At 38.7% G+C, this 15,199-nt stretch overlaps 1 protein-coding gene across 1 annotated transcript in view; it reads right to left on the bottom strand.

Annotated features, from left to right (window-relative positions):
• Positions 1 to 15,199, bottom strand: part of pitpnc1a (phosphatidylinositol transfer protein cytoplasmic 1a) — a 101,023-nt gene that overhangs the window by 8,106 nt on the left and 77,718 nt on the right. Inside the window, exon 5 of the mRNA XM_081362986.1 lies at positions 10,329 to 10,400. Coding sequence (XP_081219112.1) covers positions 10,329 to 10,400 — 72 coding nt within the window. The remainder of the gene's footprint in view (positions 1 to 10,328; positions 10,401 to 15,199) is intronic.

The raw sequence follows: 15,199 nt of genomic DNA, 5'->3' as shown, positions 1-15,199 counted from the left end.
CCCACAGTCGGGGAGTCTGATACATGTTGCAAATAAAAAATTGAAAGTCCCCCTGTGGTGAAAATCAAGCTTTTAATGTTGAGTGGGTGGAGACGGGGCTAATTTGCATATTCATAGAACCGCGTATACTAAATGAGGCAAGGGTGTAGAGTTACATTCAAGCTATTTTAAGACATGAAGAATTTTTTTCACAGGAAAAACCTTTTAAATATGTCATTTTGGGGATCAAAGATGAGTTTTAAGGGATATGATTATTGACTAGAGGGGGACTTTAAACAGTCTGCCAAGAAAGACAGTCAGGTTTAGAAGTTCCCATACTGATACAATGAGTGCAATTTTTCAAAATCCGTGAACTTTACATTCAACTAAGCTTGTTCTATGTCAATCATAACATTAATAATAATAATTTGTTACATTTATATAGCACTTTTCTCTGCACTCAAAGCCGAATGAAGCGATGAAGTCAATCAGTATATATGTGACCCTGGACCACAAAACCAGTCACATGGGTCCATTTTTTTCAAATTGAGATTTATACATCATCTGAAAGCTGAATAAATAAGCTGGTATGGTTTGTTAGGATATGACACTATTTGGCCGAGATACAACTATTTGAAAATCTGGAATCTGAGGGTGCAAAAAAATCGAAACATTGAGAAAATCTCCTTTAAAGTTGATCATTTATGTTGGCGATTGTGCTGCATTCACTCACAAAAATACATGTTTTATATATTTACGGTAGGAAATGTACAAAATATCTTCATGGAACATGATCTTTACTTAATATCCTAATGATTTTTGGCATAAAAGAAAATTTGATAATTTTGACCCATACAATGTATTGTTGGCTATTGCCACAAATATACCTGTGCGACTTGTGGTCCAGGGTCACATATGGGAATGATTAGGAGGCAAATTTGGCCAGGATGCGGGGGTTACACCCCTGGGACGTCTCATCCGAAGGACGATGCTCTTTGACAGTATAGTGTCCCCGTCACTACACTGGGGCGTTAGGCCACACACAGACCACAGGGTGAGCCTATTGGCCTCACTAACACCTCTACCAGCAAACACCTGGTGTTCCCAGGAGGTCTCTCATCTAGGTACTAACCTGGCTCAACCCTGCTTAGCTTCAGTGGGCAACCAGTCTTGGGCTACAGGGTGATAGTTGACCAGTATAAGCGGCATTACTAGTCTGGTAATGTGTGTGATCCTCAGTCGTTTAGTGTATAATGCCCAGTTTTTCCTCTGCAATCATTTACAGTTCGAAAATATGACGCTTAGGTCAGATTTACTAACAGCTTGCGCCAACGCAAACCCTCTTCTGGCGTTAAAAAACTACTGTCAAGACACACAGTGAAAAATTAGCGCTGAAAAGGTGTGGACAGGGTTAGTTTTGACCTCTGACCTTATTGCATATGCATTTGTAGGAGTTTCCCTTTCAGGCGCAAAATTTATGGGAGGAGAGTATTTAAATGAAATCATGCAAGGTGATTTATTAAGGTTTGCGCCCGTCAATGTACTGGTGTTTGCGCCATTATTTACCGCCCAAAAAAAGCACGTCTTAAACCAGACGCTACCTGGTAGATTGCGTTGGTCATTATAATGGAAATGATCCGACTGTGTCTGTGTTCTTTAATTTGCGTGTCGGCTGTAGATCACATGCAGAACTTTCCACTCCCATTGGTGTTGTTTTGGAATTGCGCTCTCACACTAATTTGCCCCGTTTAGTAAATCTGCCCCCTAGTGTTTTAAAATGTATTCAGATTTTAAAAGTAATGGTGTATTCCAAGCTTAGCAGCTCATCTTTGCCACATCACAAATCTTTGACTCTTACTGACAGTGAATGATGTCTGGTTGCTTTGCTGCAGCAAATCTCTCTCAGTGCGAAAACAAGCTTGTCCATTTGTCACCTGGATATAACTATAAATATACACACACACAAGTCTCTCTGTTGTGGGTAATAGTAAAGAGAGCACACTGCCACTTCTGCTCCCAAGAATTTATTGAAAAGAACAATGTTTCGACCCAAAAGTAAGATCTTATTAATGTCACCATCCCTTCTGGGTACTCTTACTAGTTCTATACCAAGTAGCGAAGAGTCAACAGTTGAAATGAACAGCAATGGAGTTCTTTTGGTCATTCAAACACTTATTATTTTATGTTCTGCAATGCGAGTTTTCAAACAACGGTGCGTTTTACCCATGTATGCTAAACCACATGGGCATTTGATCATATAAATTACGTTTTTGGTGTTACACGAAATTATTCCCTTAATTTTTAACTGTTTCCCAGAATGAGGATGGCTAAAAGTGTGACATTTATTTGTGAAATTACATTGTGCACATTGTCCACACCTATAAATACCATCAGGGACTGGAAAGGGATTGCTTGGATGATCACACCCTTGGTCAGCTCTCACCACCATACGCCGTATATTAGGAGCTCGTTTATGTGCAAATCGTGGAGGATCTTTACAAAAGTGACTAATTGTGGGATCTGATCGACCCACAACATTTACAAAAGTGACTAATTGTGGGATCTGATCCCACAATTAGTCACTTTTGTAAAGATCCTCCACGAAGTGGTTATATTTGTGATTGATTAGGTCGTTACTGCATTGGATGATTGGGTAATTAGTTCACTAAGGAGGTCAGGTGTGATGGTTCACACCGATATAAATTGTACCTTTCTATGATTGTTGCTTGTCTGACAAAGACCCTTTGGGTCGAAACGTTGTTCTTTTTAATAAATTCTTGGGAGGAGAAGTGGCAGTGTGCCGATTTTATTTTGAGTTTGATGCTTTATTTGATCGAGCACCTTCCTAAAGTTTTGTGGATGTGTGCCCTATTTCTTTTTTGAATTAATAGTAAAGAGAGACCCAGGAATCCTCAGCAGACTCCAGCACTTCTACAGCTGCAGACTCGATGCTGTCCACTGGAAGGAGCTCTCGGTCTGCACGCGAGTCGCTGTCAGCGAGTGCATTCATTGCATGGGCTGCCACTCATCCGGGAGCACCAGTGCTCGCAGCCGAACAAAGACTCTAATGGGTGAGAGGGCTTTGCTTCAAAGGATCAGGTGCTTTCAGGTGAGAAAACGGCTCTCCTGTTGTCTGTCACTTGTGTGGCTTAGCCAATTACATTGTAATTCTTTTCGCATCCAAGTGACATAAGCTTCAGGGATGACATGGACAGAAACGTATAAAACCTCTTTATTTTAAAATGCAGACACAAAAGGAGAGTGCACTAGCTGTGAGAGCAAGGAATGGATGTCCTGAAATTGTAAAAACAAAGAATAAAAGAGGGGGTGACATGACAGTAGCTGAATATTTTATAAAAACAAGCTATGGTGGACCTTATCAAGAGAGATAGGGAGGAAGACAAAAAAGGGAAATTTGAAAAGGACTTGAATGATGGCTCTAATAAATATCAGCCTTCATTTCTGAGATGTAACCAAACGGTGAAATCCTCACGGAGTCAAAGCACGAAACTCGGACAAGCTTGTTTATCGAAGCCGGAGAACAAATCTACAACAAACTCTAAAGACTCCCAATGGTGGTGATAAGCAACATTAAAGTAGACGCAGACGCTTCAACGCAGACTAATGCATGCTGGAGTGCACGCTTTAGACTTCAAAGAAGCCAACATGGCTCAAATGTAGGGGAAAAAATAATAATTCACAAACAGCCTCTCACGCCAATGAAGAGGCGGAATACAGATCAAGGATTTGTGTTTTCTCCTCTTACAGATGCACACAGAGTTCTGCAGGTGCAAAACGACAAGAGACAAATGAGGAGGTGGAGGTTCAAATATCTCTTCACTGAAGACTTCAAAGTGCTGCACCATGAATCAACCACATGACTGTGGTTGATTAAGAAAAAAAGCAAGGTTCATAAAGAAATCATTTACGGAGTCTGGTGTGGAAGAACCTGATTGGCCTGTGCAGGGTCCACACCTGGGTAGGGTTGCACCAGTCGTTCGTAAGATCTTTCTTCAACTGGAACGTAAAGTCCACACTAGAAACCAAGTAAACACTAGCTAGTTTGTAACTAACTCTGTACTTTTTTCCGTCGCACCATTCATTCATAAGGCAGAACGTAGCTAGTAGGTTGTAAGCTCTTTGTAAAGTAACGCATAGTCGCATAATATGAAGTTTACTCTCAATGATCCAATACCAGCCTTTAAATACGCGAGCAGAAGTTGTGTTGAAATGCTGTGAATTTCAGTTTATCCTTCATTCTAACTTCCTTTGCCTCACGCAACTAACGGTAAAAAATAAGTTTCCATTAAATACGATTTAATGATTGCATAGAAAATAAGCACAAAATAAAAGCAAGGGAAATTAGAACAGTTATATAAGGAATTAAAAGAGATAAATGATAGTTATAAAATGAATTAGAGTAAAATGAATTAAAGTAGTAAAAAGATGATACATAGAATAGCTAGTAGGTTCTCATCTGGCACAACTGGTGTATCTTTTTTGCATATAGTTTTACTCTTACACTGTGTCTGTGGTGTTTATTCGGCACGCCTAAGAATTCCATTGGACGTCAATAACGTAAAAACCCATTTGACGTAAAAACCCATTTGTTTGGAAGCTCTAGGAATGGAGTCGATCCGGTCCGCACCCCACAGAACCTCGAGTTTAACTGACACAAACTCACTACTCCACCACAGACCCAGCTCATCAGCATGGCTTCATCTCTCAATTTCCCCAATTAAGTGGTTTATGTTTCTCTCTTACCCAGTTCTCAATGCCAATTGAGTTCATTTTAGAATCAAAAGGAAGAATACAGTGCAGTCAGTTGGATGTACAGTGGATACAGTTATTAAAATAATTAAAGATATACTGGCAAAACACTGGTGTATCATATTTTGTACAGCTGCTTGTTATACTTTGAGATTATCCCATGTGGATTGTACTGTGTCTGTCGTGATCTTTCGACGTGCCTAAAAAATCTATTTGACGTCTCCAATAGACCCGATTTTTCCCTAAAATAGGACAGGAGGTGCTCTAGGACTGACTCCTCGGGTTCACTGCCCCATCAGTCCACACCCCTAAAAACCCATTTGTTCGGAAGCTCTAGGAATGGAGTCGATCCGGTCCGCACCCCACAGAACCTCAAGTTTAATTGACACAAACTCACTACTCCACCACAGACCCAGCTCATCAGCATGGCTTCATCTCTCAATTTCCCCAAATTAAGTAATTTATGTTAGTCTCTTATCCAATTTTCAGTGCCATTTGAGTTTAGAATCAAAAGGAGGATGGAGAAATAAAATAGTGTAATCAGTCGGACGCACAGCGGCACAGTGCTCATTCAGTAAATGCACAGCTAAACGTGTTTTGAGTCTGGATTTGAATGTGACTACTGTAGGAGCATGTCTGATCTCTTCAGGAAGCTGGTTCCAGCATAATAGCTAAAAGCGGACTCGCCATGCTTAGAGTGAACCCTTGGTATTTCTAGCTGAGTTATCTGTTGGGCTTATATTCAGTGAGCATATCTGCAATATATTGAGGTCCTAGGCCATTGAGTGATTTATATACCAGTAATAATACTTTAAAATCAATCCTAAATGTAACTGGGAGCCTGTGTAAAGACCTGAGGACTGGTGTTATGCGTTCATATTTTCTGGTTCTGCTCTGCGTTCTGTATGAGCTGCAACTGTCTTATGGTCTTTTTGGGAAGGCCAGTGACGAGTCCATTACAATAATCCACCCTGCTGGTGATGAAAGCATGAACAAGTTTCTCTAAGTCTTGTCTGGAAACAAAGCATCTAATTCTTGCAATATTTTTCAGATGATAGTATGCTGATTTAGTTATTGCTTTGACATGACTACTGAAACTAAGGTCTGACTCTAGTGTCACACCAAGATTCCTGACTTGATTTTTAGTTGTTTGACCCCTAGAGTGAAGGTATGCGTTCACCTTGAGAACTTCATCTTTGTTTCCAAACGCAATGACTTCAGTTTTGTCTTTGTTTAACTGAAGAAAGTTTTGACACATCCAACTGTTGACTTCATCGATGCATTGGCACAGGGAGTCAATGGGGCTGTAATCGTTAGGCAATAGGGCTAAGTAGAGCTGTGTGTCGTCTGCATAGCTGTGGTAAGCAATTTGGTTCTCTCTCATTATTTGGCTCATTGGGAGCATATACAGGTTGAAGAGGAGTGGCGCAAGAATTGAGCCTTGAGGGACTCCGCATGTCATGGATGTCCACTCAGACTTATGGTCTCCTAATAACCTCTCCCTTCTAAGTATGACCTGAACCATTTTATGACTTCTAAGTTTCAATTAGAAGCATAAAATCCAATAGAGAAAGATACAGGAACACTAGGTTCCCGTTATCATAGCGGGGACCCGACACATATCACTGAGAACTGGTGACACCTCCTGTCACGTACCAACACTCTTTACCATTCCAATACAATTCCATATTAGAATATTAGGTTAGTGTGTTCTCTTTTACTGTCATGTGATCGTCACACACATCTTAAAGATAATATTTCTTCCATTCCCATAAATGGGTTTTCCAAACAATTTCCAAAGCAAACCTTTAAAAAAAAAAAAAAAAAAAGTTTATACGTAGAGTTACGCTTCAACTAAGTGTAATGGTGCAACGCAAAAATATTTAGTAGTGCGTAAGTTGTAACTTGGTGTCCATTTACGTCAAAACTAGGCTAAGTTGTAACTTATGCACAGCTGGTGCAACCGGCCCCTGGACCCCACTGAACAGCTTCAGGAGAAAGACCCATCGCCAAACATTAGTGCCGGACTTCACTGCTGCTTGTGTGTCCGAATGGAAGCAAATCCCTTCATCCATTTTCCAACGTCTAGTGGAAAGTCTTCCCAAAATAGAAATTGAAAGAAGTGCCCATGGTTCTGTAACTGAATGCTCGACAAGCACATATACAGTAAGAAATATTTTTGGACATAGCTTGCTTCCGCATTGGAATATAAGGTGAATATTTTCTGTGAATGTGCGAGACTACCGATTCATGAGGAAGAGGGTAAAATCCTAAATAAACTAAGAATAAAAGTGCAGTAAACGATAAAACTATTTGTGTTACAAACCAGTGTGTGAGAAGATAAGTTAAGTTAAAATAATATGATAAGAAATACAAATTTGCATCGACTTTTTTTTGTACAGAAAAATAACTGCAAGCGAATGACACCGAAAGCCAGACACATTCTCAAGTTACAAATGGTCGTGGCGCTCTTACGTTCAAAATAAGGTGGATAGTGTTTAACTACTGTAGCTATATTTCCATCTATTTTTATGCGCATTTTGGAATATTGCATTAAAAAAAAGAAACGCTGGATGGAAATGCCAGGATGCGCATAAATCCTAAAAATGCTGAATTTTTTATCCCATAAGACGACACTACAATGGAAATACATTTACAGAATCATTCACATTTACACATCGAAATCCCTCCATGTGCAATAAAAAAAAACTCACGTGACTTTGCCTCAACAGTCGATGTGATTACATAACTTTAACGATTTAATCTCTTGAAGACATGGAATGGAAATGGTGCTTTATTCTCAAATGTTTTATGCAATATTCCAATTATGGGAATAAATTAAATGCGCAACTTTGGATGGAAACCTAGCCACTGTCCATGTCTCATGTTTTTGCACTGAAAGTGGAATGGGGAAAAACAGCCAGGCCTAGAAACACGTTTAAAAAAATAAAAAAGTTAAATTTTCAGGTCAAAATGCATAATGGTGATCCATCTGTGATGTGGGAAAAGATTTTTGTGGTCAGATGAAACTGAAAGGCTTTTAGCTGAAATTCAAAGTGATTCTAACACTGCCCACACCTAACGAACACTACAGCATCATGCTGCCTCTCCTCAGCGGGAACCGGCGTCTTGTTAAAATAGAAGGATTAATGGTGCAAGAGACAGAGAAATGAGGCAGGAAAACCTGATAAAAACTGATGCTCTGGATAGCTTTCATTGCTGAAATAGCACATAATGATGCTGAAATAAAATCATGCATTTGAATGTTTTCACAAGGTATCACTGTTGCGCGTGATGTCATTCAGCATTGGCCTGACCCTGATGTGTTGATTTCAGCACCATGGACAAGGCTAATCAAATGAGATTTCCTGCTCATCAGCCACGGTTACTAAAGAAGTGTTGGTAACTCAGCACAGATGGAGAAAGAGTGCAGCGTTCTGCTAATTCTCACCTGTAGATGCAGAAACAGGCCTGAGGCGGACCATCCAGCACCCACAACATCATTAGTCTCCTTTTTCATTTGTTTTTCAGTGCAGCACTTGGTATGACAATCCAACTTACTGTATTCCAAGATATATTCTCGGTAGTGCAATACTGGAGAACAATGTTGGCTGTCACTACCTCATCCCATCACTCAGTGAACACACGCACAAAAAACCCTGTCAGCGGTACATTTAATCACTGTAAGTTCAAGCACGTCATTTGCAAATGTTAGATCTTCAAACACACGCCTCAAACTGATCACAGGAGAGGAAGAACTATCCACCTGCAGTCAGTGATCTTAAAAAGCTCTCATTTGGGGCAGAGGATGAAAGTGTCACTCGATGCCAAGAGCAAAGGAAGAAAACGAAGAGAAATTCTTTCTAAGCGAGTGAGCATGTGTACGGAGACTGCGACCGACTGCAGGCCAGCATTTCTTCAAAAAGTCAAACTTACACAGAACTCAGTCCGAGGCAAATCCCATCTCAAATCATCAGCGATTTTTGGCTTGTGTGTATTTAACAGATTTAAATAGAGGAGTTTCTTAACAGATGTTCAACAGAATGTCCAACCTCCTCTTTTCAACACAATGAAAAATATTGTCGATGTTGGGCGGAAACCTCCATAAAACATTACTATTGGTCACCCTTTACATCTGTTTGTGGGTTTTGCAAATATTTAACCAATGAAAAGGTAGGGTAGGTCATTTTTATATAAACACTTTTTGCTATACTGGTTGAAACTCTCTTCACATTCTGATAGCAATCAATAATAGAAGGGGTCTAAATATTAAAACATGTATATATATATCTTGTGTGGAAGTCTAAGGACCAAAAAATGTTCATCCAAACATTGGATTTGGTCCAAATAAAGCCACAATATCAACTCTGGTTTCTGCCCAAATGCAACAGTATTCAGAGATCAGGTACTGTTGAGCACCAAAACAAAAGTGCACCATAAAAGTGTGTGAATATGCACAAAAGATTTGTGCGTGACATCCTATGATCTGGTAAGTAAAGATGGTGAGTAACTGATGACAGAATATTCATTTTAAAGGTCCCATATTGTATACTTTTCTGAAGTTTTATTTTAGGTTTTGATGTCCGTAAGAATATATATTTGCGGTATAAGTACCAAAAACCATCCCAGTATATTTTTACAGCTCCTTTCTCAGGAGCTCTGCTGAGAACAGGCCGATTTTGGCCTGTCTAATTAATATTCATGAGCCTCTCTTCTGATTGGCCTGTTGTTTTCTGAGTGACGCACGGCCAGGCCAACCACAGGTAACTAGGGTCATGTATGCTGTAGCCTGCTGTGGGCTTGGTGATGCTCACGAGTAAGGTCAATAAAACACCTGTAATGATGGGCATTGCTGAGTGAAATGTTATCCGGCCTTATATGTTCGAGCCAGACTCAGACCCCGCATCGCTGACGACAGGAGACAAACAACCACCTCCTTACTTTCGCCGTTATTGTAAGAGTATTATAGTTACCATTTCATCAATGCTGCACGCAGATTTAACGTTAACACTAATTTAAAATGTCTGTAAACAAACTCAGACTTTTTTGTCAAATTCGATGTAAATCTCCAAAATATGTACGTTAATAGCTAGTTATACATTGATTTTGAAACACTTAACTGCTTTATAGACGTCGCATTTATACGGAAGTCACAAGGCACAGCTAATTTATGCAGGCTGTGTGCATTTGTCTGTGGATTGACTGTTTTGAAACTTATATGGTAGTTATATTGACCTCTGTTATCATGAATTTCAGTTTTGACAATATGGGACCTTTAAGGTGAACTATCCCTTTAATAATGAATTCATATCTAATTAAAGTAATACATAAACAAGGACAGACCCACAACTCTAAAAAGTTTAATTACGTTTTATTTCATTAAATTACTCAGGACCCTGAGAAACTACTGGGCTTACTAGTTGATGTGGAATGAGATAACTGATGGAAAACAAAGTTACCGATCAACGGTTCTTGCTACAGAAAAGATTTAGAGATGAAAGAGAATTGAGAAAAGACCAGAAAAGATGAAATCATACACAAACACACAGACATCTTCACTCTACATGCAGTATACATACATTGTCATTGACTCCTTTGTTGTCTTCATACTTTGTCTCAACGTGGATGGAGAACTTTGGCAGGAAAGAGCACTAAAGAGGAGAAAACAAGTTAGATGCGTCAAAGATGAGTTGAATTTGGCAACCCAAGTCAAATCAAGTGTCATCTGTACTCAAAATGCAAAACAAGCTTTTCTCTTCACTAACTTCACTTACTTCACTTGTCTTCATCATTTTCTGCTCATTGTCTTTGAATCAGCTGGTGTAAACCAGCATGCTTAAAACGGAAACGTTTTCCCGCGTACAGACGACACCATTTTCAAAACGATCTCCATTCACACGGATCCGTGAAAACGACTAAAAACGCTGTATTCTGCTGCCAGGCCATTAGATGGCACTGAAACACTATAGACTGAACACGTAATATGCATGTGCATGACGTCATCGTCTTTAGAGATTCACGTTTTTTTGTTGTTTAAAGGGAAACCGTTTTCAAAAGTTTGCGTTGTTGTGTGAACGAACAGCCAAAACGCATAAAAAGTTTTACGTTTTTAGTTGAAAACGGTGTCGTGTAAACAGCCCCTAGTGAATATATGAAGTCAGTTCTCCTCAAGTTCACACAGGTGTAGATAATCACGCTAACCATCAATCGAAATGGCCCATCAACTCTTTGGTTACCCATATTCTTCCAAATATCTTCTTTTTAGTTCAGCAGAGGAAAGAAAGTCATACGGGTTTGGAATGACATGGGGTACATTTTTCTGTGGTGAGGTGATCTAACCCTTTAAGTATGTATACTTTATTTCCACTGCATATAAGGAATCAACAGACAAGTAGAAAACAAACACAAACAATTTATAAATATATCTATGCACAAAAATTACATGCAACTGTTAATTCCATTTAGTCGAGAAACTAATTATCCACATCTATCACGAGAGGTCGAGTCACGATCATGAACACAGTGCATGCATGCTCTCAGTAGATCTGGTGTACTGTTCTTGCACGCTTCAGTATGAGTGTGTTTTATGAGCCTAGCGTTGTGCTGTAATGATGAGCTCTTTTCTGCCTCGCTGGATTTACAGCCTCCCCGTCCTCCTCCTCCCCACACGAGCCCCTCTGAGACCCAACACACTGCTGCCTGATTAGATTAAGCATTGCTCCCGCAATCGCTATGGAGATCAATAGAGGCAGAGTTACGTAACGCTGGAGGAAGTGCTGTTGCAGTGGGGGAAGGGAGAAGGATCGAGGAGAAGAGAAGAAGTGAAAACCTTTGGGTGTAAACCAGCAAAGCAATGTTGGAGTTACGGCTCTGTTTAAAAACCTAGCATGCCTCCTCGTCAGCTACTTTCTACATACTAGTCCTCCTGGACAAACCTAGCATGCCTCCTCGTCGGCTACGGTCTACATACTAATCCTCCTGGACAAGCAACTTTAACTACAAGATACTCATCATTTCAAATAGTTAAACTACAGTCAAGCTCTTTTGAAAAAGTAGTTAGCTACATTTCAAGCTACTAACACTTAAACACATTCCTCGGGTCTTTATGGACCCGGGACGTCATTCACTACCCTCCCCCTCATTCATTCTTTAAAGTTAGACATCAACCTTCTTGGTATTCCTCAATTTATTCATTATTAACAACATAAGAAAATAAAATTATAAAGAGTCTGTTTTCAATTTTTTTTGTAAAAAGTGTAAAGGGTCGCTAATGACCCAAGGAATGTAATAGTGTAAGTATTTTTTATATGCGCAATAATATTTGAGTCGCTGATGACTCAAGTGCAATTCACCTTTATTCCTCAAGGTTGCAATGTCTGATACACAATGATGAAGTGACATTTCACATAATCATCAAATAATAGGAAGCATCATCAGCAAAACTTGAAATGACTGTAGAGCAAGTGCTGAACACAATCAAATATTAGTGTCACTGACACTTGATGGTGGATCTGCTGAAGAAGGCGTCAGCGATCAAAATATTGATTTTGAAGATATTGAAAATTATATTTTTGAGAATATGTTTGAGATGGTGAATATGAGCCAGATGTTGAATGTACTGGGAAATGAGGACAGTGATGATGGTGTGAAACATCTGCTCAAACTGAACCCTTCCGAGCTCTGAAGGGTAACAAAATATGCTTTATTTTATTTTTTGTTTTAATTGTTATTAAAAAAATCAGGAGAGTTTTATATTATCATGACAGGTAGAGATCCATCAGTGTTAGATACAGATCTGGGTCTCTAAAGTCCCGAATATGTAATAATAATTTGGGGAAAACATTCATGCATTCAATTTATTGAATGTGCACTTGTAATGTACTTCCCGTCTTAAAAGTATATATATGTTTAAAAGCTGTACTTGCAGATAATATATTATAATAAAATAAAAGGCCACTTGAGTGCCCCTTAAGCGACACTTTCATGACTATGTTTCGTAACACACTTGAGTAGACTTTCAATTTGACATTACAAAGTGCACATTCTAAAAGTTTTACTTTAAAGTTAATTTTTAAATCATTGACTAACAAACTAAAGTACATGTTGAAGTAGTTGTTTATAATTTTAACTGTAGTGTGTTATTTGATATAACATTTAAAGTTAAAAAAGGCCATATTTTGTCTTTTTCAAAGTCCTAATGTTGTTTTTGGGCTCTAGAAAAGGTTTTCAAACTTGAATGTTCAATAAAACATAATTTTCCTCATATTCTCCATTGTTGCAGCACCTCTCTTCCCAGTCTGTCAGTAACGCTCTGTTTAGTTCCTGTCTCTATGAAGCCCCTCCTTCTGAAAACACTGTGCTCTGATTGGTCGGCTGGATCAGTGTGTTGTGATTGGTCAACCGCTTCGAGTGTGTTTGGGAAATGTCCCGCCCCTTACCATAACCGCAAGTTTTAACACACTACTAACTAACTCAACCAGGCCCCGCCCCTTTATTTTGCGTATATGACTTATGCGGGAATTATTTAAATGAGGAATACGTGTTCGTCTACGGAAGAAAACGCAAGACTACAATGGAGGCGTTTCAGGGAGTTCAGAAATAGGGACATTGATATAGAGAGTAACTCCCGCTGCAGACCTTTTTCATACTCAAACAGCAACATTACACACTAAAGACCATGTAGAACATGTAAAAAAAAAAATCAGAGTTGGTCCCTTTTAATATATTTTAAAAGCTAAATTTGAAAGTGCATTTTTAAACAGTTTGGTCTGTTTTATACTTTAATCCACTGTATCCTCAGCATGCACTACATTAAAAGACATCATAGAGATTCTAATGATGGGTTACAGAATGTATCCTAATAAAATGAAATTAGTGTAAAGGGAATATCTTGAAAAGTGTCTTTTTTGGCAGTACAGAGCAGTGAACACCCCCATGTTTTCTGCAGCCTGGGTGCCAGCAGCATTTTTTTTGCCATTTATTTTCTCCAAGGAGATTTTGAAACGATTTTCCATTAAAGTCTTGTCTCCAGTAAAGACATGAACCAAACCATTACAAAGTTTGATCAGAAGAAAAAAGTTTTAGAAATATAGTGCAAAAAATTGTGAATGACATAACTGAATGAACTATTGAACCATAGCTGTTTATTGCAAATTAGATACATATAAGTAGTTTGAGAGTGTACAACTTGATCACATACAGTGAGTTCTCTGATTGGTGAATCTCTCTTCAGGATTATGGGTAGTGTAGTTCTTCACAGGGAATTGTGTCATTTTTTTATTGTTAAAATTGTGCTTACTCATGGCTTCAACAGAAGCATATACCATGAATTAACAACCTCTGAGCTCATGGCTGGTCTGTCTCGAAAGGTTTATGTTACTGCTAAAAATCAATATCTGGATGACGAAAATGAATAAGGTTTGTACTTCCGGAGCTCTACTGTTGCACTCTATTTAATTAGCGACAGATAAAATAAAAGATTAAAACTTTGATGTGTTGACTGCAATTTCCTTAGCGAAGCGACATAAAAACCTTATTCAAGAAGTCAAGGGAAAATGTAAATGTATTTTTGTCTCCATAATCACTCAGCCAATAAGTGCATTTCAAAGCTGCAGCCTAATGTGGAAAAAGTGACTGTAGTCTGTTTCCCATTTTGTGCTCATTTTCACATCCTTTGGGCCTTTCTCGTCTTCCACTGTTCTCATTTGAGCGGTTTGTATCCTGTTGTTCCTGGCATATGGTTGATTATGATAATGGTATTCTGATGAAGAGCTCTCTCATTCATCTCTAGGTACAGAGACACTCCGAGATTCACTGACTGTCATCCAGCTTAAGTTAAAACTTAATCCTCCACACATTTCCACCGCTCGTTTAAACCAGACTTAATCCTCCACACATCTCCACCGCTCGTTTAAACCAGCCCGTCACGTTATATATGCACTTCAAATAAATAAATCTTACATTTAGGCCTAAATATTTTTTGAGTGTATGCAGATGGGAACACCAACTGGATGATTGTAGCTACAGCATTCCTTCTGTCTAGAAGGAGAAAGCCCTTTTTACATAACACGTGAGGAAAGTCTAAGGAGTTGTTCACACAGAAAACTCATTTTACATTGTTTTTCCATTTTAACCTTCATCCTTCCCTCGCACTTTGTAACACATCTTTCCCTTGCGGGTCAAAATGACCCGAAGCCCAATTTTTTTAACAGAAAGCTTATTTTATTTAATTTTGCTAATATTTTTTTCTATTTTTTAATGCATTTTTTTTCTTATTTTTTATTTTATTTACCTTTAAATTACTAGATTTAAGCACATTCCTCACATTCTTTCAATTAAAATTCAAAATAACTCAATTTCATGCATAACCCTTTTAATTCATTCTTACATTGGGTGTCTTCGCCGACCTCTTGTGAAAAAAATAATAACAATATAACATGATATTTCATGA

This window comes from Scardinius erythrophthalmus (genome assembly GCF_964197995.2).
Source record: "Scardinius erythrophthalmus genome assembly, chromosome: 1".
NCBI lineage: Eukaryota > Metazoa > Chordata > Actinopteri > Cypriniformes > Leuciscidae > Scardinius > Scardinius erythrophthalmus.
The sequence above is the reverse complement of the archived record's forward strand: the minus strand, read 5'-3'. Positions and strand labels throughout refer to the sequence as shown.